Raw genomic sequence first — 27,001 nt, forward strand, 5'->3', positions numbered from 1 at the left:
TTCAATTTTTATTTTATTTTATTTTTAAAAACCGGATTGGGGTAAGCGCAGCGTCGCCCCTCCCCGAGGCGAACACGCGCAGCACTTCTAACCCCGCCCCCCCCGCAAAAAAAACTAGACCCGTAAGAGCGGCGGCGAACTAGAGAGAGGATCTGCCTAGAGCGGCTCCCTCGCTCGCTACGGTGGCCGACGGCGGCCGCTGCTGGGCGGAAGCGTGCTCTCGCGTCGCCGGATGCGAGGGCTGCGCGGTGCATTGTGGGAGCAGCGCCGAGGCCGGCGGTTCCCTCACGGTTCCCTCGGCTGGGCGAGATGCTGACCTCGCGCACGTTCCTCAAGCGCACGCGGGCCGGCGCCGTCCTGAAGGTGGTGCGCGAGCACTACCTGCGCGACGACATCTCGTGCGGGGCGGCCGCCTGCGCGCTCTGCGGAGGAGGAGCGGAGGAGGCCGGCGGCGACCAGCGGCCCCTGGAAGCTCAGCCGTGCGGGGCCGCCAGCAGCCTCTGCCCGGAGCCGCACTACCTGCTGCTCGACACCAACGTGCTGCTGCACCAGGTAATGGGCTTCTCAGGAGCGGGTCCCCACCTGTTGCCGGGCTACAACTCCCAGTGTTGTAAGCCAGAAAATAGCTTGTCTCCTGAGTTAAGCCAATAAAACTCAGAAACATGAGGCGTTAGGAGTCCGCCGTTGCTTATTGCAAAGAAATACAGTGGTGCCTCGCAAGACGAAATTAATTCGTTCCGCGAGTTTTTTCGTCTTGCGATTTTTTTCTTCTTGCGAAGCACGGTGTCGGGAAAGTTTTGGAAAAGCTTCAAAAATCACCAAAGTCTTCAAAAACCTCAAAAAAGGCTACCACACCGCGTGCTATGAGTTGCTCCTCGAAGTCGCAACTGTATTAACGGTGTTAAGAAAAAGGAAACAAACTTGCAAGACGTTTCCGTCTTGTGAAGCAAGCCCATAGGGAAAGTCGTCTTGCGAAGCAGCTCAAAACCCTTTCATCTAGCGAGTTTTTTGTCTTGCAAGGCATTCGTCTTGCGAGGTACCGCTGTAGGTTACAGTCGGATCCTTCCTGGTATTTATAAAATTTCAAACAGAGCATCTCAGTCTTCACCGACCATATGCATCATTATCTCATTTCATGTTTAGTACACATGCGTAATAAGCACTGGCAATTTCTGCTGATTAAGTTCTGATTCCCACCGTGTTCTGTTATATTGTTTTAGTATGCATGTTGGGAACCTGTGTTACTACTACTGCTACCACCTTTATTGTCAATGTACATTCTGTGTAAGGGACGTGGGTGGTGCTGTGGGTTAAACCACAGAGCCTAGGACTTGCCGATCAGAAGGTCAGTGGTTTGAATCCCTGCGACGGGGTGAGCTCGGTTGCTCGGTCCCAGCTCCTGCCCACCTAGCAGTTCGAAAGCACATCAAAGTGCAAGTAGATAAATAGGTACCACTCTGGCGGGAAGGTAAACGGCGTTTCCATGCGCTGCTCTGGTTTGCCAGAAGCGGCTTAGTCATGCTGACCACATGACCTGGAAGCTGTACGCCAGCTCCCTCGGCCAATAAAGCGAGATGAACGCCGCAACCTCAGAGTCGGCCAAGACTGGAGCTAATGGTCAGGGGTCCCTTTACCTTTACAACCTATGTACAATGAAATTAACCAAATGGTGTAGCCATTTGCACACCATGTAGCAACTTACGTTCTAGCTTTGAGCTGTATCTTTGTGATTAACATATTAGCTGTATTTCTTCCCCCATTGGGGGGGGGGGGAGGCAACTTTCAAAATCATCAGTTTCATAAAGTAACAGGCTACCATAACTTCTCTATTAGCCCACTCAAGGATTTACAGGGGTACACATCACATTTCTTTGTGGCCCTTTGGGCCACTGTCACACCATCGTCCCTTGCTGGCTGGGGTGATGGGAGTTGTAGTACACCAACAGCTGGCGGGGGGGGGGATCTCATCAAGGGTGGAATGTGCTGCCCTTGGCAAAGCCGGCTGAACATGTGAGGCGGGATGAAGCAGTTGTCTCGCATGGTGGAAGCTTAAGGGGAGGGGACACCGTGAGCACCATACTCAGCCTCACCCCACAGGAAAGCGGTGGTGGCTCCTGGCCAGCATTCGAAAATCACCAGCCTCATTCTGCATCCCGACTCTTGGCCCCCTTGCGACTGAGTGAAGGTGCCAGGATGGCTCCTGATGTGTCCACCATGTGGAGGTGCATGCCTCCCTGGGGATCCTCGGATCTGGACTGTTTCCACACACTAGTGATGCATCCCAAAGAATTCTAGCTGTCATATTTTATCTGCATGATTCGAACAAATTTCAGGTACCATAAAGTCATATTGAAAAAACAGGACTTTTGAGCCAAAAAATGGCAAGTACGCATTCTGTTTTGTAATCTTGGTTTAAGGAGCGATTTGGCTCCTAGCTTATATACCTGAGTTTGTAACACTGCTTCTGGCGACATCTTGGCCAGGCCCACCATCCTTTTGTGGGTTCTGCCATGCAGCCCAGGTAAAGGAGGGTGAGCAGCGGCTTCCCGGTTCACTTTAGCCAGTGAAATGTACAGGCTACCCCTGCTGCCCTGGATGATTTCAACAGGTCTGCTCTTGAGCAGAGGTTATTTGGATGCAACCCCATTCTTGTCTCTTGATACCAAAGGGCAAGGGCAAGACCAGGGCTGGGTGGCCCATTAGTGTGCCTTGAGTTTACATTTGCGTCCTTTGTGTTTTAAAGAAGTTCTTCCAAATGGCTGCAATCATGAAATATCTGTTGGTGGTTGCTAAATATTATGAGAATTTACTCACATGGTTTGTTTTCTTTCCAGATTGATATACTAGAAGATCCTGTTATTAGAAATGTGATCATCCCTCAGACGGTCTTGCAGGAAGTAAGAAGGCGGAGCGCTCCAGTATACAAACGAATAAGAGATGTGTTAGCAAATACTGAAAAACATTTCTATTCTTTCACTAACGAGCATCATAAGTAAGCACGAGAAGTAATAAGCTATGCCATTCTTCACTGCTTTATTCATTACTAACAGATACATTCAATATATACAAATAGTCTGTTAGGTCAGTGTTTCCCAACCGGTGTTCCGCGGCACACCAGTGTGCCGTGAGACCTTGCCTGGTGTGCCGTGGGAGGGAGGCGGGAGAGGCGGGGCGGCGGCGGCATCTCCTGCTGGATGCAAATCCAAACATGGCGGGCGCCTCCCTCGCTCCTTTGTAGGCGGACCATCGAGAGAGAAAGAAAAGGAGGCGAAAGAGCGAGAGAAGGCGCCTGCGCGGAAAGAGGAGCGAGCAGTGCGCCTGCGCGCCGCGGCGCCCGAGATCGCTTCTCCCCACCGCCCCTTGCTTCAAAAGAGGTCCGGGGACAGCGGGAAGCGCTTCGCGCTGCCCCCGGACCTCTTTTGAAGCAAGGGTTTGCGGGGAGATCGCTTCTCCCGGTGCTCCGAAGCGGGGCGGGGGGGCGGGAACTCCCCCCCCGGCGCGCAAGGCTTGCGGGCGGCAGCCTGCAGCGCGGAGCGTGGGGCGCCCTTTGGAGGACGCCCCGTGCTTCGCGCAGCTGTCCGCAAGCCTTGGGCGCCTGGGGGAACTCCCCCCCCCGGCGCGCAAGGCTTGCGGGCGGCAGCCTGCAGCGCGGAGCGCGGGGCGTCCTTCGGAGGACGCCCCGTTCTTCGCGCAGCTGTCCGCAAGCCTTGCGCGCCCAGGGGAACTCCCCCCCCCCCCGCGTGCACGGCTTGCGGGCGGTAGCCAGCAGCGCGGAGCACGGGGCGCCCTCCGTAGGAGGCTGCGGAGGGTGGCGCGGAGCTGCCCGCGCTCCAGGGCTTCTTGCAGCTCCGTGCCACCCCCGGATCCCGGCGCGAAGCCGCGCGGGGCTGCGGAGGGTGGCACGGAGCTGCCTGCCTCCAGGGCTTCTTGCAGCTCCGCGCCACCCCCCGGATCCCGGCGCGAAGCCGCGCGGGGCTGCGGAGGGTGGCACGGAGCTGCCTGCGCTCCAGGGCTTCTTGCAGCTCCGCGCCACCCCCCGGATCCCTAGGCGCTGAGGCTTTTACCCACAGCGCCACCCGCGTCCCTCAATAGTAATAATAACTAGCATATCTGCATACCACCTTGTTTGGAGGACTGTTTTACAGATTCCATTTCAACTGGAATTTTGGTTGGATATATATATGTGTGTGTGTGTGTGTGCGCGCGCGCGCCTCTTGTGCAAAGGTTTCCTACATATTGCAGGCTCAGATATATAGTTAGCCCTACAATGCAGCGAGGGCCTGTGGGCGCCAGAGGATTTTGTGTGGTTTATACTGTAAATGGATAATTTTTAAATGAATAACTGGATTGTTGGTTTGCTTTTTGGTCTCCAGAGAAACATACATAGAACAAGAACAAGGAGAAAATGCTAATGACCGTAATGACAGAGCCATCAGAATAGCAGTGAAATGGTATAATGAGCATCTGAAGGGATTGCAGGACGAAGATAGGATAAGAGTTATCTTGCTCACCAATGACAGAAAAAATAAAGAGAAAGCTGTGGAAGAGGGAATTACTGCTTATACATGTAAGTCCAGGCATTGATGAAAAGCCATATACTTCTGCTATAAGAAAAGGAGCCTTGTGGTAAAATGTGCTGGTTGAAAACCTAGAATGGACTTATTCTGGAGGAAAGATGTCCGAAAACAGATTTCTCCTGGACTGTGCTCCAGCACATGAGATCAGTGGGCTTGGGAGTACTTCATTATTCATAGCATGGCAGATTTTTTCAGCCTGCCCACTGGTAGTTCTGCTTCTCTGAGTTTCTCAGTGATTTCCTCTGCAAAATGCACTCCTAGCTTTCCCTGTCATCTGCACTTCTCATCTCAGAAAGGCAGGATGAGATGTCTGCAACCACCTTGCTCAGTGTGTCCTCCCAACACTGGTTGATGGGAGCTGGGGAGACCTGGTGGAGTTGTTGCTGGAGAAAAATTATGGGGGAAAGTGTTCCTTGTTATTAATGGAATGTTTGATACAGTAGTGGGGCAGTATTTAATTTCCAAAAAGAAGGAATGTGCAGGAACTCAGATTTTTGGTAAAACAGTTGTGGATGGGGCAGAACAGATTGTACTTAGTGGAAAGATTATTTGCATGCGTAGGAGCGTTTATACCATATTCCATTCAGTTAGTAGAAATAATTCTTGCTATCAAGCCTAGACATAATTTGTGGAACCCACGTGTCAGTCTCATCATCCAAACTGAAGATTTGCTGCTGTAGAAAACAATATTATGTACCAGTTTAATATTTAATAGTTTTGTAAATTAGTATTGCTTGTCCTATGATTATTGTTGCATAAATGTATTTTTATTTTATTGGTAGGTGAAGAATACATAAAGAGCTTGATAGCCAATCCTGAACTTGTGGATCGACTTGCTTGCATAAATGATGAAGCGGTATGTTTCACTCTTCTGAGTAGATGTCTCTGGAACAAGAAAGATTTATAGTATAACGTTAGTATTTTAGAAAATATATCATTGAGTCTTGTGGAAATGTTTTCTTCACAAGTTTATTTGAGAAATGCTGAATAATAATAATAATAATAATAATTTATTATTTGTACCCCGCCCATCTGGCTGGGTTTCCCCAGCCACTCTGGGCGGCTTCCATAGAAACCAAAAACCCCACTAAAATATCATACATTAAAAACTTCCCTGAACAGGGCTGCCTTAAGATGTCTTCTGAATGTCAGGTAGTTGTTTATCGTTTTGACATCTGATGGGAGGGCATTCCACAGGGCAGGCGCCACTACCGAAAAGGCCCTCTGCCTGGTTCCCTGTAGCTTTGCTTCTCGCAATGAGGGAACCGCCAGAATAGAACTCCATCATTCTTTGTGCTGTTCAGCAGTGGTCTCCATTTTTCTTTGGTGTTCCTGTGATGTGGCAAGAAGCAGAAGAGAGGGTTGGAAAGATTGCAAACTAAGGATAGATTGGCAAAGAACCACTTCCAAACTCATGGCAACAACAAAAATATAGTTTCACCATAAATAGCACCACCAGTCTTGCCCATGAAGATCTAGACCTAAAATCGTCAGCTTAAGCGAATCACTCATACTTGGTATTTGAGGGGGCTGGGAAGGGCAGCTTCATTCTATGGAAACAAGTTGAGGGTCAGGGATCTGGTGAGGAACATCCAGCTGGTTCAGATGTAGTGTTAGGTGCACGAGTTGTGACAAGCCTTTGGCTCACGTACTCTCCTGTCCTTTCACATGTAAGAGGAAGAGATTGAAAACATCCACTTTCAGTTCTAAAATAAAATTCTCCTTTGTGCCCGACATCAGGGATGTATGTTTAGCTCTGTGAAATCAAACCATTTTTTATTATTGTTTTATGGAGACGTTCAATGGTTTAAAAACCTTCAGAAGATGCTTCTGGTAACCTACACTTGGTGCATGGAGTAACACTAAACCATGTTTTAGATTATGTCCAAACCAGCCTACTGACTCTTAAATGTTTGTTGTATCTGTATCATTCTCTTACAGAATGAAATAGAAAATGGAAGGATCATTTTCTCTGAGCATCTTCCACTCAGCAAACTGCAGCAGGGTATCAAGTCTGGTCTTTACCTTCAAGGAACCTTCAGAGCTAACAGAGATAATTACCTTGAAGCTACAGTTTGGGTTCACGGTGATGGGGATGAGAGAGAGGTTTGTTTGATGCACGATTGCCTGTGAAATCCTTCATTGGGAAAAGGTGCAATTGTTTTATATATGAATACTCTTTCAATTTTTTGCGTAATTTAAATGAAGGTGGGTTGATAGGGTGAGGTAAGGGATCATTTTTAAACTCTTGTGAATTTACCTGTCAGCTGCAATTCGAGAACTGTCTAGTAGACACTGATTCACACTAAAATCAGCGGGGCTTCAGAATAAGCTCATTCAGGCTCATGCTGAAATGCTACATCAAAAGCACCCTCTGCTTAAGTTTTATAGTTAAGTATTGCATCTGCATAGAGAAGTCAGTTGTAAAAGCAGATTTCCCACTTCTGGCTTGCAAGGCAATCAGTGGATCGTACCGACATTTTTCTATTGAAGCTCAACCATGCCTTCACTGTACATTTGGGATCTTAATCCTAAATGAGCTTTGTTCGCTTAATTCTGGTTAATTGTTACATTTGCACTGGGCCACTGAAGAAAGCTAGGAGATGTAACTCTGACTGTAGTGGCCAGTCTGCAATTAGTAATGGGTCAATGCAGATTTCCCTCTCACTTCAGGCCTTTTCTGGAACTCATCCAGCCCCTCTCTTGGGAGACAATACTCCCAAGGCACATGGATAACCAAGTTTACAGCTGGGAATCCCTCTACAGTGGTGCCCCGCAAGACGAATGCCTCACAAGACAAAAAACTCGCTAGACGAAAGGGTTTTCCGTTTTTTGAGTCGTTCCGCAAGACGAATTTCCCTATGGGCTTGCTTTGCAAGACGAAATGTCTTGCGAGTTCTTGCGAGTTTGTTTCCTTTTTCTTAAAGCCGCTAATAGCCGCTAAGCCATTAATAGCCACTAAGCCGCTAATAGCCGTGCTTCGCAAGACGAAAAAACCACAAGACGAAGAGACTCGTGGAACGGATTAATTTCGTCTTGCGAGGCACCACTGTACTATTTTTATGGGATAAGACGTGATTTCATAAGGCGACTATTATCCTTAAAACTGATTGTTTGCTTGATGCTTACAGGTATTAATACAAGGGCTTAGAAATTTAAATCGTGCGGTGCATGAAGACATCGTAGCTGTGGAGCTGTTATCAAAAGATGCCTGGGTTGCCCCATCGTCTGTGGTCTTGCTTGATGAGGCTGGTCAGGATGAAGAGGATGATGTGGAAAAAGAAGAACAGAAGGAAAACAGTGTATGAACATGCCAGGTTTCTCTATTCTTCCCCACTTGGTTCTTCTTATTGCAATGACTGTTTTCATCCGTGTGTACATCTTAATTGATTTGGCAGTCAGTTATTTCATAGAATCATAGAGTTGGAAGAGACCACAAGGGCCATCGAGTCCAACCCCCTGCCAAGCAGGAAACACCATCAGAGCACTCCTGACATATGGTTGTCAAGCCTCTGCTTAAAGACCTCCAAAGAAGGAGACTCCACCACACTCCTTGGCAGCAAATTCCACTGTCAAACAGCTCTTACTGTCAGGAAGTTCTTCCTAATGTTTAGGTGGAATCTTCTTTCTTGTAGTTTGGATCCATTGCTCCGTGTCCGCTTCTCTGGAGCAGCAGGAAACAACCTTTCTCCCTCCTCTATGTGACATCCTTTTATATATTTGAACATGGCTATCATATCACCCCCTCTTCTCCAGGCTAAACATGCCCAGCTCCCTTAGCCGTTCCTCATAAGGCATCGTTTCCAGGCCTTTGACCATTTTGGTTGCCCTCCTCTGGATACGTTCCAGTTTGTCAGTGTCCTTCTTGAACTGTGGTGCCCAGAACTGGACACAGTACTCCAGGTGAGGTCTGACCAGAGCAGAATACAGTGGCACTATTACTTCCCTTGATCTAGATGCTATACTCCTATTGATGCAGCCCAGAATTGCATTGGCTTTTTTAGCTGCCGCGTCACACTGTTGGATTCATGTGTCCTGTGACTCCATGCATGCATTGGAGGGAAAGGTGCAAAAGTTAACATTCTCAGAATTCCATCTTAAATTTTCAAAAGCAGCATTCCAGCTAGAAAAATTAGGGCTGCCGTACGTCCGGGAATCAAACTGTCAAAATGTCGTCCAGGCAGATTTTGCTTAATCGGCAAATGTAGGGTTGTGATATTCCCAAAAGTGAAAATCAGCCAAAGTTGTTGACCTTTCTCCCCACCCCCTTTTTGGCAATATGGCAACCCTAGAAGAATGGTCTTGAAAACGTGGGCAGTGCTTGATGAAATCTTTAAATTTAGCTGGAGTTTCAGAAGATTTTTCTGAGGCCAAGGGGTGGGGCCTCTGCATACACAGTGGGGTAGTGATAACTTTTGAAGTGCCCCCCCCCTTCATGGTGCCCCCCATAGCCACATCTCCATGGAGTGTCCAAAAATGACATGCCAACATACAAAAACAAAATAAGGTGCGTGCTTGCACACACACACAACTCTCCATTCCTCGACCAGAAGCTATTTCTTTCCTTGATTCAAACTCAGAGCAAGAAATAAAAGTGATCCATACAAGAGCATGTCTGGAAACTGAGCATACAGATTGAATGGGAGAATGCCCCTGCCCTGGAAAAAAAAGTCTTAAGAGTTGCCCTTCCCTGAGTTTACTCTTCTCTTCCACACGGGATAATTCATAGAACTCCCTAGGACTGGCAGGTGCTGAGTTAATGAGAAACAATGAGAGTACTTTTGGATATTTTATTTATTTTTTCCATAGTTTTTTAGTTGCAGAATACAGTTTTTCATGGTATAGATTTTGGTCTAGATTAGTGCAGAATGTTATTTTACTCTTCTTCTGCTAGTCTTGGAAAGGCAGAAGGAGCTCCATGAGCTGCAAAAGCTCATGGGAAATCTTAAACTTCTTTTGACGTTTTAAATTTCCATCCACACACTTTCAAGGGATCTCTGTGGCTATAAATGCTAGAAACTTGCCTTTTATTTTATTGTAATTTGTTTTCCTGATTGAAATGCAAGTTATCAGAATACTTAATAAGTAAACAAAACAAAATCCTGTGCTTGCATGATCCTGCAAATCCTGGCTTGTGAATGAATCGTTACAGTATTCTATTCAGAATGCTTTAAGGGAAGTTTATGTCAAAGAGTAGTTCAAATGATGTCATAATATGGGGTGTGACCTGGAACATTCTTACCACTAAAGCATGCTAGGTTGGGGAACCTGGTTGTTTATATAATTGCAGTTTATATTTATTATATATGCTTTTAAACATAGCTGAAGACCTCTGGGAACAAGAGCATGCTGCGCCCCACCGGCAGAGTTGTGGGCATCATAAAAAGAAACTGGAGGCCTTTTTGTGGCATGCTTTCTAAGTCCCAAATAAAAGAGGTAAGAGCCAACGGTTGCGGAATACTTTCTTCACTACCTGAATTCCCTAATTTCAATAAAAGCCATTCCCCCTGCTTCCTAACAGGCAAGGCGACATTTATTTACACCAGCTGATCGCAGAATCCCTCGAATCCGAATAGAAACAAGGCAGGCTTCAACACTAGAAGGGCAAAGAATTATCGTTGCTATTGATGGCTGGCCTAGGACTTCGAGATATCCTAATGTAAGTCTGAAAGGAAATTAATTGCCTCTGAAGAATTAATGAATCAACCTGATAATCAAACTATTACAAAAGGAAGAGGTTAACTTGAACTACTTTTGTTGTATATACTGGTAGGCAATGTGTGGCCTGAAAGGCATTTACCATAACTTATCATCCTGTTTAGAGGGACACGGGTGGCACTGTGGGTTAAACCACAGAGCCTAGGACTTGCCGATCAGAAGGTTGGCGGTTCGAATCCCCGTGACGGGGTGAGCTCCCGTTGCTCTGTCCCTGCTCCTACCAACCTAGCAGTTTGAAAGCACCTCAAAGTGCAAATAGATAAATAGGTACCACTCCGGCGGGAAGGTAAATGGCGTTTCCGTGCGCTGCTCTGGTTCACCAGAAGCGGCTTAGTCATGCTGTACGCCGGCTCCCTCGGCCAATAAAGCGAGATGAGCGCTGCAACCCCAGAGTTGGCCACGACTGGACCTAATGGTCAGGGGTCCCTTTACCCTTTACCTATCATCCTGTTTACAAAATTATTTAAGCCTTGTGACTGTGGTCACCAAGTCTGTGATGGAACCTGTTTTTGCTCATATCCTGATTCAGAAACACAGAAGCTGATATACTTGAATAAGTGCTCGATCCGATGTATGCCTACTTGGGAATAATTCTTACTGAATGTAGTGAGAATTTCACATCCCAAGTACATCGGATTGCTACCTACAATAATATTTATTTTTAATAGTCTTTAATATTAATATTTTTTCAAAACGGCATTGTTTCATAATATTAATGAAGGCCTGTATTGGTTTAGGGTCATTTTGTAAAGAATTTAGGAACAGCTGGAGATAAGGAGACTGAGACTGAAGTCCTGTTGCTTGAACATGATGTCCCCCACCAAGCTTTCTCCCAAGCGGTTCTTAGCTTCCTGCCCAAGATGCCCTGGAGCATTACTGACCAGGTACAGTAAGCACTGATAATGTTCAGAAGTACTAATTGCATAGGTTTGCAATGCAATTCATGCTGCAGCGGGAACAATGATTAATAATGGAAATAGAAAAGTGATTATTCAGATTCACTTCCATAATAATGAGGGATTTAAAACTTGTTGTTTTTTTTAAACCTCTGCCTCCCTGCAAACATTGATTCTACTCATTGCACTTTAATTGTCTCAAGCTAACCGAAATTAGCCGCTAAGTTTCTCCAAGGTGATTGAAACCTCATCAAAGTCAATTTCAGACTGTTTCTTTCATGAAATTAAAATGAACTTTATGTGCAGAGTATCCTTAACGATGGATATCGACTGTCCACAGCTTTCCCACAAATTTATTGCATAACAGTTGTCATTTCAGGAGGTAATTCTCCCTTTTAAAACAGTTTCTTTAAACTGTTAATCTTCCAAGTCGCATTGGATTGCATTGTACCTTTCTGATTCAATATTGCATCAGTTTTATTAATACTTGTATTTATTTGTGTTCTGCATAGTAAGATGGCATATTTCCTGCTCTCGTATTGATTGGCCTTTCATCTCTAGGTGTTTTTTTAATTAAGTGTGCTCTTCTCTTTCTAGTCACATCCTGTATACCTACTTGCTTAAGTGACCAGTTTATGCTTCTGAAAAACTGGCTGTGGCTTATGTATGCCAAAATAAGTTCATGGTCTTTTGTGCTGCAAGCTTCCATGCTGTTTTTGCTGCATCGCAAAAAGGTTCATTCCAAGGTTACTTGTCTTAATTATAAAGCTTTATAATTAAACAGTTTCTTCAGTATGGTGAACTTTTTTTTCATAATTATTATAACGGCCTGTAGTAGTTTATAAAATGTTTGTTGGAAAACATAATTTCAGGATATGAAGTTGAGAGAGGACTTGAGGCATTTGTGTGTATGCAGTGTGGATCCCCCTGGCTGTACTGATATTGACGATGCATTGCACTGTAGAAAGCTGGAAAATGGAAATCTAGAGGTAAGTCAAATGTCAGGTGAAGGCTGACATGCATTTTTGCCTGTATATCTAAGTCATCCTTTAGGTCTTGAACATTTTGTTTTCTGCCTGTGAGGGTAGGAGAATAAAAGAACCCAAAGCAAGAGGAAAAGGCTTATTGCTCTGTAAGAAGCAGTTACACAAACAGTTTTTTCCATTATAAATCTATTTATTATGCTCAGGTTTGTGGATTGCATTTACATATACTTTCATTCTGTTGTATGAACTATTGAACACTCTTCAGCTGCAGTACTACAGCCAGTTACACACATAGTAATAATAATAATAATAATAATAATATCTTTATTGTCATTGCCCCCTCTCGGGGACAAGTGTATTTGAAGGCAGGCGTGTGTGAATAAATGTAGGGGTGCTGCCGTGGCTTAATATATACTCACTGTGCTTGTGCCCAGGGTGTTTCAGTTCCTGGTTTTCTAGTTCCTCACTTAAACTCTGAAGTTCTATGCACAATTGAAGTCAACTTACTTCTGAGTAGATAATGCATAGGCTTATACTGTTTGATTTATAGGGGCACGGGTGGCACTGTGGTCTAAACCACTGAGCCTCTTGGGCTTGCCGATCGGAAGGTCGGCCATTCGAATCACCACGATAGGGTGAGCTCCCTTTGCTCTGTCTCAGCTCCTGCCAACCTAGCAGTTCAAAAGCACACCAGTGCAAGTAGATAAATAGGTACCACTGCAGCAGGAAGGTAAACGGTGTTTCCATGCAGTCTGGCTTCCATCATGGTGTTCCATTGTGCCAAGGTGGTTTAGTCATGCTGGCCACATGACCCGGAAAGCTGTCTGTGAATAAACGCCACCTCCCTCGGCCTGAAGTGAGATGAGCGCCACACCCCATAGTCGCCTTTGACTGGACTTAACCATCCAGGGGTCCTTTACCTTTTCCTTTTTTACTGTTTGATTTCTTCTGAAGCATGTGCCGCTGCACTGTTATTGACAAGTTTAGCAACAAAACATCTCTCTAATGACTTCAAGAAACATGGAAAGTTAAAAGTAAAGGGTTATATAGTACGCAGCAGAGCTGTTTATGTTTTTGACTGATGGCTTGAGGTAGCGAGAAGTTTCATAAAATGCCGACTTTTGAAAATTCTGAATAACCTCTTTATTTACTAGGTGGGTGTACACATAGCAGATGTCAGCCATTTTATTCGTCCGGGAAATGCCCTGGACCAGGAATCTGCAAAAAGGGGCACAACTGTGTATCTGTGTGAAAAGGTATATTTTCCTGTTTGTATTTATTTACCCTTCAGGTGGCATTTTAATTCCTGGTATTGGTTTCTTCCAGACATGAAATGCATTATATTTCTGAAGCTAACCAATCATACTATTGAATAACAGTTTCCCAGTAAAAGAATTAACCAAAAATTAGCAGTTGCTGGGATCCCAAGGGTAGAGAACTGACCAAACCACAACCTTGGTTGAGTCAAAATTGCGTGAAAAGCATTGTCTATTGTACTTTCATCACGATAAGACTTTCCTTTTGACTGGATTTTAACCTGACATTGGGTGACCCTTTTTGCCTACAGAAGCTCATTTCAAAGGGCTATTTTTTAAGGCTTCGACATCATTCAGAAGCGCCATTCAGAGCACAGGGCGAGAGAGGGCTTTTTTGAGAGGAGCTTCCAGTGGCTTCTTCATAACCTCTTCTCGTTCTCTCTTGCCCTGCACTCTGAAAGGGGCTTTGAAGGCACCATATCCAGGGCTTGGCTGAAAAATAGGAAATGTAATGTGAGAAAGGTAGCGTTTGATTAACAAGATATCCTTGATCAAATTAACAACACGAGTACAGTTCTATACATGTACACTATGTCAATATATATGATTTTTTTGGTCATAAATAACCATAGTCATCTTTTTGTGCGTTTTTGCAGAGGATTGATATGGTTCCAGAGCTGCTCAGTTCAAACCTGTGTTCGTTGAGATCCAATGTTGACAGGTAATTGTGTGAATACTGTTTTTAGATATTTAAGAATAACTTCTCATCTGTAAACAGAAAACAGTTCTGTTTACAGAACGGGTCTTTCCGCGTCACTGTTCTCACTGTGATGTCCTGCACACTCCAAGGATCCATTTCACGAGGATTGTGGGATCCTCCTGAACTGGACGGCATGGGGTGCCAGGGTTGGGGGGGGGGGGCTGCAGCAAGAAGCGCTGGGGGGGGGGGGAGTGTTCCATGGAAACTGCAGAGGAGGGAGCAGGGTTCCCTGAGCAGAAGTGTCGTCTTCTCAGGCAAAAGCACCCTAGGATCAAAGACAGCTGCAAGTAAATTTTCCTGTTTCATCAGCAACTTCTTACTCCTTTCCTAGGCTTGCATTTTCCTGTATATGGGAAATGAATCACAATGCTGAAATCTTGAAAACTAGATTTACAAAAAGTGTAATTAATTCCAAGGTAAGGTTTCGCATTCATTTGGAATATTTAACAACAAATGCTGAATTGTGCCATTTTGAACTCCTGCTTTATATTGGGGCATTGGATATGTTTACACATAAGACAGTAAAAATGGGAGAGTTCCAAGTTTGTTTACCTGATATATATACTGTCCATTCCAGATAATGTGAGTGGCTGAAATCACATTGGTTGTTTCTTCGGCAATAGTTCTGGACAAAGCTAAATCATACTTAGAGTAGACTTAAATGGATTTAAGTTGACTGATTTCAGTAGTTCTACTTGAGTGTGACTTAACATTGGATGTTACTTACAATCTAAACTACATTTTGCTATGTTTGGCGCCCTGAAAAATATTCTTTATTTACTTATTTGTATACTGAAGTGTGTATGTTACTTTTACATCCAGAGGTGGTGAACAAAAAAGCAATGAAAATACAATTACGATTCACTAAAGGAAATATAAGTGAGCTTGATACATGCCACAAAAAGACAAGAGTAGCAGACAAGATGGATCAAAATCAACAGCAAAGCCTGTTGTCTATGCATTCAGTTAGTGCTGTAAAACCACTGAAGGTTGCCCAGTTCAAACTTTCATCAGAAATAGATTTTTGAATAATGTCACATTGAGATGGGGTTCTCTTAGGAATCATTACTGCTGCCCTTATGTTGATTGCATCTCTTTTATAATATATTTCTGTCCAAAGGCTTCCCTTACATATGCTGAGGCACAAATGAAAATAGATTCTTCCAGCCTGAACGATGACATTACTTCTAGTCTGCGTGGACTAAATAAACTAGCCAAAATTCTTAAGAAGCGTCGGATAGATAACGGGTGAGTAGTTCTTACTGAAGGTCTTCTTCTGCACAGCTTTTCTTTCATGTGGAGTCACTATGACCCAATACAACCACTTAGCATTTGCTAGAGTAGATCTTCCTGTTGTCTGCCCTAAAGAAAACAACAGCAGATAAGATAGCACAGTAGTTTTCATACTGCTCTGAAATTCCACAGAGCATGTGTTTCTTAATAACATGTGTTTCTTAATAACAAGATCAGGTTTATTTGAAAGACTGGCTAACCATGACCACCATGAGACCCTGCAACTTGCAGCAGTCCCAAATGTGAGTGCTTGGTGCATTTATAAAGCCAATTTCAGATGGGCCTCAGGGTTCCCATGTGTCATAGTCTGTTCTTTGGACCCATGACAGCGCCAGGAACTCCTTGCATGCTGACTATAGATGACCAAGAAGCAAAAGAAGATTGGCGTGAGCGGAGGTGGGAAAGAATGCCTCCCTTCTCTGAGGGGAAAGGGACAGAGAAGGTGTTGAAGGAAATTAGAAAGTGAAGTGAAAGATTAATGATGATAACAACAACAAGAAGAAGAACAATTCTGTGTGGTATCCAGTGCTGTCATTCCACTTGCCAGCTGACCCTACACACCTTCAAAATCTGCAGAGGGTTGGGGGACCCTCTGGATAAGCTTTTTGAGGAGGGCGAGGAGAGGAGAGGAAGGGGACATCCCACTGACTAATACGGAGATGCTGGGACACAAAACATCCAGAACAAATGGCTGAATTTAGCATGAAGAAAAGTGAGCTCTGGGAATCCTTGCCACAAGGATAATGTTGCAACGAATATAGCAATTTCCAAAGATGGATTAAATATCAGTAGAAAATTGTAATTATTGCCATCATTTTATACCGGTACCTTCAGATACTTGTTTGTATGATGTATAGGCTCTGTAAAATATTTTACTATTCTCACATCTATTACTTTCTAGGGCTTTAACTCTCTCTTCACCTGAAGTTCGTTTCCACATGGATAGTGAAACCCACGATCCTATTGATTTACAGACGAAGGAGCTCAAGTACGTTTTATCTCCTGTTTTCACTGCAATCCAATTATTTGTTCACAAGTGGAAGTATGACGTGCACAGTGCAGCTCTCCACACCAGGGGCCACTTCAAAATATCAAAGCAGTCAACAGTATATGTTGCATACCGTCAAGATAAATAACAGAATGTGGACTGCTTATGAATATATTATAGTACACTTCTGTTTAGAGCGTTCAGAAAAAAGGTGGTTCTGTGGAAAAGTCGGGGCGGTTGGAAAATTGTGAACATGGACTTAATGATAATGTTATTATTTTTGTTTACTTACAGAGAACCATTAGTGTATGTGGCACTTTACAATATAACCAAGCAATAAATCTAAATTTTATAAGCTATAGTCTACAGCTTCTAAATGTACACATCTAATTTTGGCTACACAAGCAATGTGCTGAACAGAGCTGGTAGCTGAGCCTGTCCACTAGAACAAACACACTCCAGAGTGCATCAAAACTGACATTAGGTCACAGGGACAGGGAACAGTGTCTAAAGGGCATTTGTGGATCATGTATAAAATATGCAAGAGTGAATTCTTTGTGCTTCTCCAGAACAAACATATCAAATTTTAACTATCGCTTTCCATGACGGGCATGTCTTCTTATAAGTGTAATATTTCCTGTTGACAGAGAAACCAACTCCATGGTTGAAGAGTTCATGTTGCTTGCTAACATCTCTGTGGCACAAAAGATCTATGATGAATTCTCAGAGCATGCCTTGCTAAGAAAGCATCCTGCTCCACCTCCATCAAATTATGACATCCTTGTGAAGGCTGCAAAGTCTAAGGCAAGTTATCAGTGCTTGGAATTGAAGTGGATAAAGGATCAAGTTCTTAACCGATAGTATATTTATCTTTCAGATTTTAACTGGGATCAGAATACCGCACGTGGAGTTGTATTCAGCGTAGCGCTAAGGAAATTGTTCCATTGGCACACACATTTCTACTTTCCCTTCTGTTCCCTACCAACTGTTCTTGGGATTCTCCTGCCCCTCCAGAGCAGATCTGAGGAGGTCATGGAGAGAGGGGAGGTCTCACTCACTTTTTTTGTGAGACTTTGCAAAAAACAACTTTTGTGTCTGGATTTTCACTTGTTGAAATACGGCAATTTAAATGAGTTATTTAAAGGTGGCCCATGCCAATTCACACATGTACTAGGGCAACTTTGCAGACCCAAGACCCACCTCACATGCATTTGGGAACCCACTTAATTGTTTTACTGCATGGTAGTGCTGCTGCCTTGCAACCCTGTAAGGGGTTCTGTCCCTCTTATTGAAGATCATTGTACTCTGGCTTTTCAAACCAGAAAGTGTTTGTGCACCTCAATCCCAGGGCCACTCCTAAATATCCAGCCCATGGGTCAGTTCAGTCTTGACCCACCAGAGTTACCCATTTGGCCCGTTAGACCAAATTTGGGGGCAAGCCACGCTAGCCCACTCTACACCTGAAGTCTTTCAGATAAAGGGCAGGGCTTGGCCAAAAGGGTGGGGCTTCACCAAAGCCCACTTGAACAACTTCCAAAGCACTCAATAATTGTCTGGAGCCTTTGAAGTAATGTGCAAAACAGGTAAGAAGGATTCCCACCATCTCTCCACATTGGCAGCATCTGCTGACATCATATGATTGATCGATGGGCAGCCCCACCCACCTGTCAAATTTGGCTTGGGAGACAGAGCCTGATAAAGATCTGGCCCACAGAGTGGAAAACCATTCCCTGTCTATTCTAGAATTTGGAGGTAGTAAAAGGAGTTTGCTCCCTGTGTGCACAAGACAGTGCTTCGTATGCTTGTGCAGGCCTCAGAGTCCTTGTCCTTTTGACATCTAAATTAAGTTCATGAGCACTTGATTTGTGTACAACAAATCTCTGGCCATCTCTTATTTCCTTTACCTTGGCTTTGAACCCCTGTTGAGGGCAGCCATATTGATTCTTAAGTTTGTGAGTTGAACAGATGCTATTAGTTGTGGTTTATTTGTCATCTTGCATGTAGTCCTTTCCCTGAGGAGCTCATGGTGTCTGCATCAGCAAATGTGTTCAATAATGCATATTTAAACCATGGCAAAGTGTTGCAAAATATTGAAAGCGGCTCCCCCCCCCCCTCACTTCTTTTTTCTGTAGGGTTTGGACATCAAAACTGACTCAGCAAAAGCCCTGGCTGATTCTCTTGACAGTGCAGAATCACCTTCTTTTCCTTATCTGAACACTCTGTTACGTATCTTGGCTACTCGCTGCATGATGCAAGCCGTTTACTTTTGCTCTGGAATGGACACCGATTTTCGTCACTATGGCTTAGCCTCTCCTATTTATACACATTTTACTTCACCCATCAGAAGGTAATCTCCATGAAATTTTGAAAGGGAAAAAAATGTGTGTGTTGCAGCCTGTTAAAAATATAGTTCAACAGTTGCCACATTCTACCAAATCACCCTAGGATAAATTACTTTCAATGTTGCTTTTGTTAGTTCAAATACTAAAGTTTTATTACAAATCGTGCAAATATGGCAAACTTGCCTACTGTCTTCTTGCTTTCTATACATACTTTGGGACTGTCTTGCAGAATTTTGAACTGTTTACGCTTTTTGATTTTGTGCAGGAACTAGTTGATAAAGCACAGAATAAATCTTGGCGAGGGAATCTTGATTGATGAAAAGTCCTTAAGAGCCTTTCAGCCTCCAGGGCTTATTGAATGGTCAGTATATCAGCTGAGGGGGAGCAGAAGGAAGGAAGAATGGAGAGGAAAGAGGGGGGATTGTTCTCAATTCCTATACCCTTTAAATTTATTTTGAGTATGCATTTCTAAAATACTGATAGCGGTAGGATGAAAGCATAGGGAAACACTGTCCAAATGTCTGGACGACTGTTGCATGAAGCATCTGCAATATAAGCAGAAATAAAGAGCTTCATTGGTTCCGTACTGCCTGTGTCATTTATACACACACACAAACGCTTACCCTATCAGACTTCAGGAAAAGACGCATGTGACTGTCTAATTCACATTCAGCCTCCAGCCACGTAGGACTAGATCATGCAGAAACAGCCCCACCCCATAGCTGTAACTGCTTTCAAGGGGGACCTGTGTGAACACACAAAGGATAACCCCAGAATGTAGTTTATAAGAAGGCTAGACTTTCCTCAGCAGTCTTTTAGGAGAACAGGCCAGAAACCTTTGAAGTCCTGTTTCATATACTGAAATGACATGGCATGTTTTATTGGAGAAATAGATGTAAGCAAGTTCTTCAAATCTAAAACTGCTTTGGTATTTTTACCTTTGGATTTTAACCTTCCACAAAATACAGAAATCAAATGTGCCATGTACTTTAAACGTGTACGGTCATATTTTTGCCATGACGTTAAGAAAATGATCCTCCTTGCACTAAATGGAGAGGTTTTTTTGAGAAATGAATCGGGAAGTAAGATTTGAGTCGAGTGGACATGTTTTACGAGCTATTTCCAGGGCGAAATCATGAATAGGAAAAGACTTCAGTATCTTTTACTTCAGTATCTCTCCTCCCACCTCAAATAAAGACGCCTGCTTCTTGGGAGAAAAGCAATGACAAACCTAGGCAGCATCTTAAAAAGCAGAGACATCACCTTGCCAACAAAGGTCCGTATAGTGAAAGCTATGGTTTTCCCAGTAGTGATGTATGGAAGTGAGAGCTGAACCATCAAGAAGGCTGATCGCCGAAGAATTGATGCTTTTGAATTATGGTGCTGGAGGAGACTCTTGAGAGTCCCATGGACTGCAAGAAAATCAGCCTTGAGTGCTCACAGGAAGGACAGATCCTGAATACTTTGGCCACCTCACGAGAAGAGAAGACTGCCTGGAAAAGACCCTGATGTTGGGAAAGATAGAGGGCACAAGGAGAAGGGGACGACAGAGGATGAGATGGTCGGACAGTGTTCTTGAAGCTACTAACATGATTTTGACCAAACTGCAGGAGGCAGTGGAAGACAGGAGTGCCTGGCGTGCTCTGGTCCATGGGGTCACGAAGAGTCGGACACGACTAAACGACTAAACAGCAACAAAAGTACTCAAGTTTGGGATTGGCAGCTGGCCCCAAACCTCAGCATATTGTATAACAGAGGAAGATTTCAGGATAGCAAGAAAGGAAAAAGTCCTTTCCACCAGCCCTACCATGAGCCCTGAACAGAACTACAGGGTTTCTTTCCCAGGCAAGCTTAAGCCCTGAAAAGAGATACTCCCGTGAGGAGCGACTGACACTCTGCAAGGTTTTTATTTGCACACCTTTGCTCTTCCTTCATTACTTATAGTTTACAAGTGAACTACTGCAGAAGATGCGAGCTGCAAAACCTGAATGTTTAACAAGGGTTTCTGTGCACCTGAAACAAACTGCAGTTGGCTCTCACTTGCCAGTGACGAATGTTTTCTTCTTTCATTGCAGGTATGCTGATATTATAGTACATCGGCTGCTGGCTGTGGCCATAGGGGCAGACAGCACTTATCCTGACCTCACGGATAAACATAAATTGGCAGATTTGTGCAAGAATCTAAATTACAGGCATAAAATGGCTCAGTATGCCCAGAGAGCTTCGGTTGCCTTCCACACTCAGGTGAATGTTTGTCTTCTTCCACAAAGCATTTGGGATCAAAGGAGTGCTGGAGCGATGGCTGCTTCACCTTGATGTTGTGATTTTTAAATGGCTTTATACTGTTTGCAGTCTTGGGGGATTCTTGAGTCAAAAGATGAGGCAAAATGAACTCCACCCTCCCAAAGAACTATATCCTCTTCTTCCCATTGATCATACCTGCTTAATTTCAGCAAAGTGCCAGCAATTGGGGGATGGGTCGCTTGGAAACTCTCTCTCTCTCTCATTGCGACAGTTTAGGCAGTGCATCATAATGAATAATATTGTGCTGTGAACAAACAGGAAACTTAGGAATTTGAAGCTGCTGTTGGTCTGATGGCTATATTTACATTGTGAATCTTTAGAACTTTGGAGAAGCATGCTTTTAAAGAATGATCCAGCCCAAATCAAGAGCACTTGTCCTCTTAATTTTTGGCAGAGGAGAGAATTAAGCATGCATTTAACTCTGCCATAGATATCTGTGGAATTGAAATGGCCTTAAATTTGAATAGATTATACTTTCCATAGTGCCTGCAATATTCTTTTCCCCCCTGAAAACTTAAGAGTGTTGTGTAAAAAGACGGTTCATTTCTATTTCTTATACATATTCAAAACTGCCCAGAGTCCCCGCCTTTCTGCATAGGACTCTGCAGTCGTGTTGGTTGTTTCAGAAGTGAGTGGAAGGACAGTGTGGTCAGTCATTTGCTAGAGAAAGAAGAGCTGCTAGGAAGTGCATACATATGCCCCCCCCCCCCCCGGCACATCTCAGCATATTCAATGCCAGGAAGGAAAACACCGCTGGTTTATCTATTCAATATAAAATTCAAAGTATTTGTCTGAGCACTTTGGAAGGGAGTGGGATTAATTAATGACTTCATCTGGGTGCTGCCTTTCACTGTAGAAGAAACCTCCTTCTTTTCTTCTAGGGTTTCAGTGAAGATAATCATTTATTATCATCATTATTAAGTACCATTTATTTATTTATTTATTATATTTATACAAATTAAGTAAACAAATATAAATATTTTGCCTGGCACCTAAAATGCATTATTATATTTATTATAGTTAAACATCAAAAATGGTTTCAATTTCTCCCTACCATAGTTGTTTTTCAAAAACAAAGGCGTGGTGAATGAAGAGGCGTATATCCTGTTTGTACGGAAAAACGCAATTGTCGTTCTGATTCCCAAATATGGCTTGGAAGGCACCGTCTTCTTTGAAGAAAAAGACAAGCCAAAACCAACCCTTCTGTACAATGAGGAGGTAAGGCGTCTTAGTTTTTGTATGGGGTCTTTTTAGTTGGGACATCACACAAAGCCCAGCTGCCACTTATGCAAAGCATGTTCAGAGTTTTAGACTGAATGTCTGAAACTAATGTGGCATCAAAGTTGAAGCTGATTTTGAGAAATAGCAAAATCTAGAAACGCAGTAGGAACAACTCCTAACCACTAAGAAGCATTTCAAACTTACTAAGTTTAATGTGTGTTTTTCTAAGTTTAGCATTAGATATGTTACAAGGTCGGCGGTTCGAATCCCCGCGGCGGGGTGCGCTCCTGTCGCTCGGTCCCAGCGCCTGCCAACCTAGCAGTTCGAAAGCACCCTCGGGTGCAAGTAGATAAATAGGGACCGCTTACTAGCGGGAAGGTAAACGGCGTTTCCGTGTGCTGCGCTGGCTTGCCAGATGCAGCTTGTCACGCTGGCCACGTGACCCAGAAGTGACTGCGGACAGCGCTGGCTCCCGGCCTATAGAGTGAGATGAGCGCACAACCCTAGAGTCTGTCAAGACTGGCCCGTATGGGCAGGGGTACCTTTACCTTTACCTATGTTACAAGGGAAACTGGTTTCAGGGCTGTGTGTGTGCTATTTGTGTGTGTTTCATTTTATGCATGCTTTGTTAAGCTGATTGAAGGAATGTAGATAGATTGCTCTGTTAGAAGTGCAAATTACTTATATGCAGCTGTTGCTTTCCTTAGGGGCTTGGTATAGTTTGCATATTACCTGAAAGCCAAAGCTTTAAATACTTCAAATGTTATGCTTTAAATACTTTAAATGTTATTACTATTTATTATCCTTCAGTGTATCAATTCTGTATTGAACTAGGGGAAAAAATATGTTCTTTTCTTAGATTCCCTCTCTCACTGTGGAAGGCACACCTTTCTATACGTTTGACAAGGTTATAGTGAACATCATGTTAGATGCTTCCAATATTCAGCACCAGAAAATCCGCATGGCCCTGGTAGAGCCCAAGGTAGGTTACTGGCGTAGCAGCTGAAAGCAGTGTGGTGACATGGAGAAGTCAAAGCATTGCATATTGGTTTGAAGTAGCTCTGAAAGCAAACTTTGAGACAGATTTGGAGGTTCCTTCTTGGATTAAAACACCTAGGAATACGTTATCTATTACTTTTCTTAAATGGGTTGGCATGGGGAAAATGTGGCACAAGCTTCCTTTTATTATTTTGGCCTGGTGGGAAGGAACTAAGTTCCCACTGGAATTAAAAGGGGGCTTAGGAAAAACACGGGTGGTGGTTCAGGGTGATTTAAATCCAGCTGCTGCTGCTGCTGCTTCACTCACCAGCAAAATGCCCATCAAATTGCTGGCTCAGACATAAGTAGCAAGGATTTTTATATTTGAATGGCTGCTTGAAGGTATAGGATGTATCTGCATAGAAAAAACCACATTCCACTCTTATATAAAAATACCTGTTGATAAGGGTCAGAGGAGGCCACACAATTTTATCTCTGTGCAACAGCACTTTGCTTTCTCTAGTATAAGTGGAGATAGGTAAAAATAAGTAAAGGACCCCTGACAGTTAAGTGGATGTAGTGTTGTTCATTACTTTTTCCCATAGGAAAAAGGTGTACTGGGGGTGAAAACTTACTGCCAGTCTCTTGTGACTCCCATTAAGAATCAAGCCGGTTCCTATCTGTATTGTGGGTTCTGTTTGCTGGTCTCTAGAACAAGGCGGTCCAACTTTTCATACCAAGTGGGCCGCAAGAGTACTTTGACACTGAACCCATGGGATGCACACTGCCTTGTCGGGCAGGGAGGCAGGGCAAGCTTTGGGAAGGAGGATGGAGGAGCCCTCATGACTCCTTCCCAAAGCCCAGTGTCTCCCCCAGCTTTGGGAAGACAGCAGGAGGGCTGGGGTAGGGTGGGGGCGAGGGCCAACAAAAAAGTCATTGAGGACCACATATTGGACCGCTCTGCTCTTGAGTGTGTGTGTGGTGGGGAGGAATGGGAAACTGTTGTCTAGTTTTTCTTCACTGAATTGTGAATTATCCTACAGCAACTCTCAAAGTACACCTCTGCTTAGGGTTTTAGAATATACATGTTGTGAAGCCAGGTGACAAGACTATTTTATTTTAAAAACTGATAGCATTAGGCTGGCATTCAGCTAAACAGTTCTGCAAGCACGACTACTTTTCACTGTGCCATGGAACTTCTCGACTTTGATGCCCCCTAAATCTGCTCTGGAGGCTTGGGGAAACCCCAGAACACATTTTGCAGGTGTGCAGGACGTTGTTCCATTGCAGAACTGAAAGTCCTACGCTAGCAGCTAGCAGGGAATGGCTTGTGCTTTTCACACGAAGTAAACATTGTTAACCTTTTCCTTTTCTGCCAGGTACAAGGCATTAGTATTCCAAGCCAGGCCAAGCAACTGAGCGGCAAGAATGAACCAGAGAAAAAGAAGACAAAATTGGGAAAATAGCTTCATTTAGCCAAAAACAAATAGTTAATTTTACATCATATTGGATGTTTAAGACAAATGATATTTTATATACTTTTACAAGCCACTTTTAAATAACTTTGTGTCGTTTAAACTTTTATTTTTATATGTCCCTGTTCATGTATTGTATTTAAAAGCACCACTTGAAAAACAAAGCTAAGCTTCTGGACATTTTTAGGTGATTAAGCAGCAAAGTAAAGAATATCTTTACACTTTCCTGATGCAGAATTGTCTATATGTGCTGTGGTGTTTCAGACTTTTCAAAATAACATTCGCTAAAACTGTTCATGTACAAAAAATAATTAAAAGAGGAAGTAATGAACCATCTTTTGAACCTCAAGTGCGTATAGTATTTATTTTGGAAAAACCATTCGCTGAGGAATAACCTGCTAGAGGAAGGTGTGAAATGTACATCACTTGTCCACATTTTAAATACTGCCTCTGAATTACATACCTTGGTATTTCCTGTAAGTTGGGGAAATGAGGTCTCTTCAGAATTGATTTAAGCTTCTAGCAGTGATTAGGGGAGCTGCCCTATTATCACAGAGGGCTGGTTCAGGAAGCAGTGCATATTGCTTCCATTTGCTAAGGCAGAACTCATAAAGAGGACTGGAGATGGCAAAACTTGTATCTGGCTTGCACAGCCTATATCAAAATCAAAATCTGTTTATTGTGAGGACCATGCCTGTGCACAAACATCAACACTACAATAGTTAAAAATATTAAAATTCATTACATACTATGCCAACAAAACCTTCTTCCCACAAAATAGAAAAGGAGGGAAAACGAGCAACGAGTTAAACAGACGATGAAGGGGTCTTTACATTGTCGTCCATAAATCTTTCCCTGGCTTTCATGGCCTTCATCACAAAAACCGCTACAACATGGGTAATGCGTGGGTTTGCATCAACTAACAAAAATTTTACTCTATCTTCAGGACTGGTTATAGAGTTGGGTATAATTTGCAGCAATGCGTCTCTAAAGCCAGAGTAAATGGGGCAATAGAGGAGGTAATGTGTAAGATCCTCTTTAATTTTCATAAGGCAAGGACATAAACGATGTTCTACTGGGTTTTTTGTGTATCTACCGGTCAGATAAGCAGTTGGCAATGTTTGAAACCGTGCCATAGTGAAAGCTCTCCGAAGGGTGGGATCAGTGATCTCCACCAGGTAGTTGGCACAGATTTTGACTGCTTTTACTCGGGGGAACCAGTAGGAAAACCCAGAGTTTTTTATCTTAGTGGAGTCCAAAAAGGCGTCTTTTTCAAAGATCCATTCCCGAACTTTATCAGGGCTCCACAATTTGAGAGTATTAAACTCAGGTAGGTTGTATCTGGATAGAATGTCTAGTAGGTTTTATGCCAAGTGGTATTATTTTGTAATGATACAAAGGCTTGTTTAGCCAATAAGGTGTTCGGGGCATCTATAGCTAGGTGCCTTCCTTCATAAATGTAGCAGTCAAACGGAAATTTCCTGCACATATAAGCGAGTATGTTATGAAGGCGGCTGTGCCACAAGAGAAAAAAAACTGGAAGGCGTTTGCCAGTGACAAATTCTGCTAAAAGTGTTTAAAGGGTGGTTGCAGAATACAAACAGTAAATGGAAGGAACCTAATTTAGAACTAGGAAATGGAACTTTAGATCAAGCATGTTAGAGAACGATTTAAAAAGAATATGTAAAATTGGGGCGTTAGTCTGAGAAGGAATAGAAATAAAAATCTTCTGAATAGGAGAATTTAATGTTGGATGTCAGTAGAGCATTTACTGCTGAGATTCTGATCCATTTGAGTGTACATCTTTATCAGACAACAGGGCCATGAGCTGGTAAAGTTCTTTTAAAAGCAATATTTGTTGTCTACATTCAGAGTTCTGCACTGGGTTCAGTTAAATGTCCCTATCGCCATCTTGTGTCTCTGGAAAGTTGAAAAAAATAAATGGAGGCCACAAGTGGCTCTTGCCTAGCGTTTATCTCAAAAATTCCTGCTGTGAATTCTGTGACATTTGAATAAGCTAGTGTTGCCAAAGCTGCTCAGGAATACATTAATTTTAAGTTAGAGGATGCCCTCTTCTCCCTGCCCCACTCCATGAAATTAAGCTTATAAGCGAAGCAGTTATGTGGCAGGATGTCCATGTTGGCTTACCTGGTTTGCAAATGTGCCTACAAGCCCAAAATGATTTGTGATCCCTGTTAAAAAATTTA

General features: G+C 43.5%; 1 protein-coding gene across 1 annotated transcript; it reads left to right on the plus strand.

Annotated features, from left to right (window-relative positions):
- The first annotated feature begins 238 nt into the window (after positions 1–238).
- Positions 239–25,143, plus strand: DIS3 (DIS3 exosome endoribonuclease and 3'-5' exoribonuclease). The gene is made up of 21 exons (XM_028728374.2): positions 239–552; positions 2,835–2,992; positions 4,374–4,567; positions 5,360–5,433; positions 6,519–6,683; positions 7,709–7,879; positions 9,900–10,013; positions 10,099–10,236; positions 11,033–11,179; positions 12,064–12,180; positions 13,332–13,433; positions 14,090–14,154; positions 14,525–14,609; positions 15,314–15,441; positions 16,388–16,474; positions 17,122–17,278; positions 18,607–18,821; positions 20,892–21,060; positions 22,180–22,338; positions 23,201–23,323; positions 24,699–25,143. The coding sequence occupies exons 1-21, from the start codon at positions 310–312 to the stop codon at positions 24,783–24,785; spliced, it is 2,898 nt and encodes a 965-aa protein (XP_028584207.2). The 5' UTR covers positions 239–309; the 3' UTR covers positions 24,786–25,143.
- The last annotated feature ends 1,858 nt before the right edge of the window (positions 25,144–27,001 follow it).

This window comes from Podarcis muralis, chromosome 4 (assembly GCF_964188315.1).
Source record: "Podarcis muralis chromosome 4, rPodMur119.hap1.1, whole genome shotgun sequence".
Lineage (NCBI taxonomy): Eukaryota > Metazoa > Chordata > Lepidosauria > Squamata > Lacertidae > Podarcis > Podarcis muralis.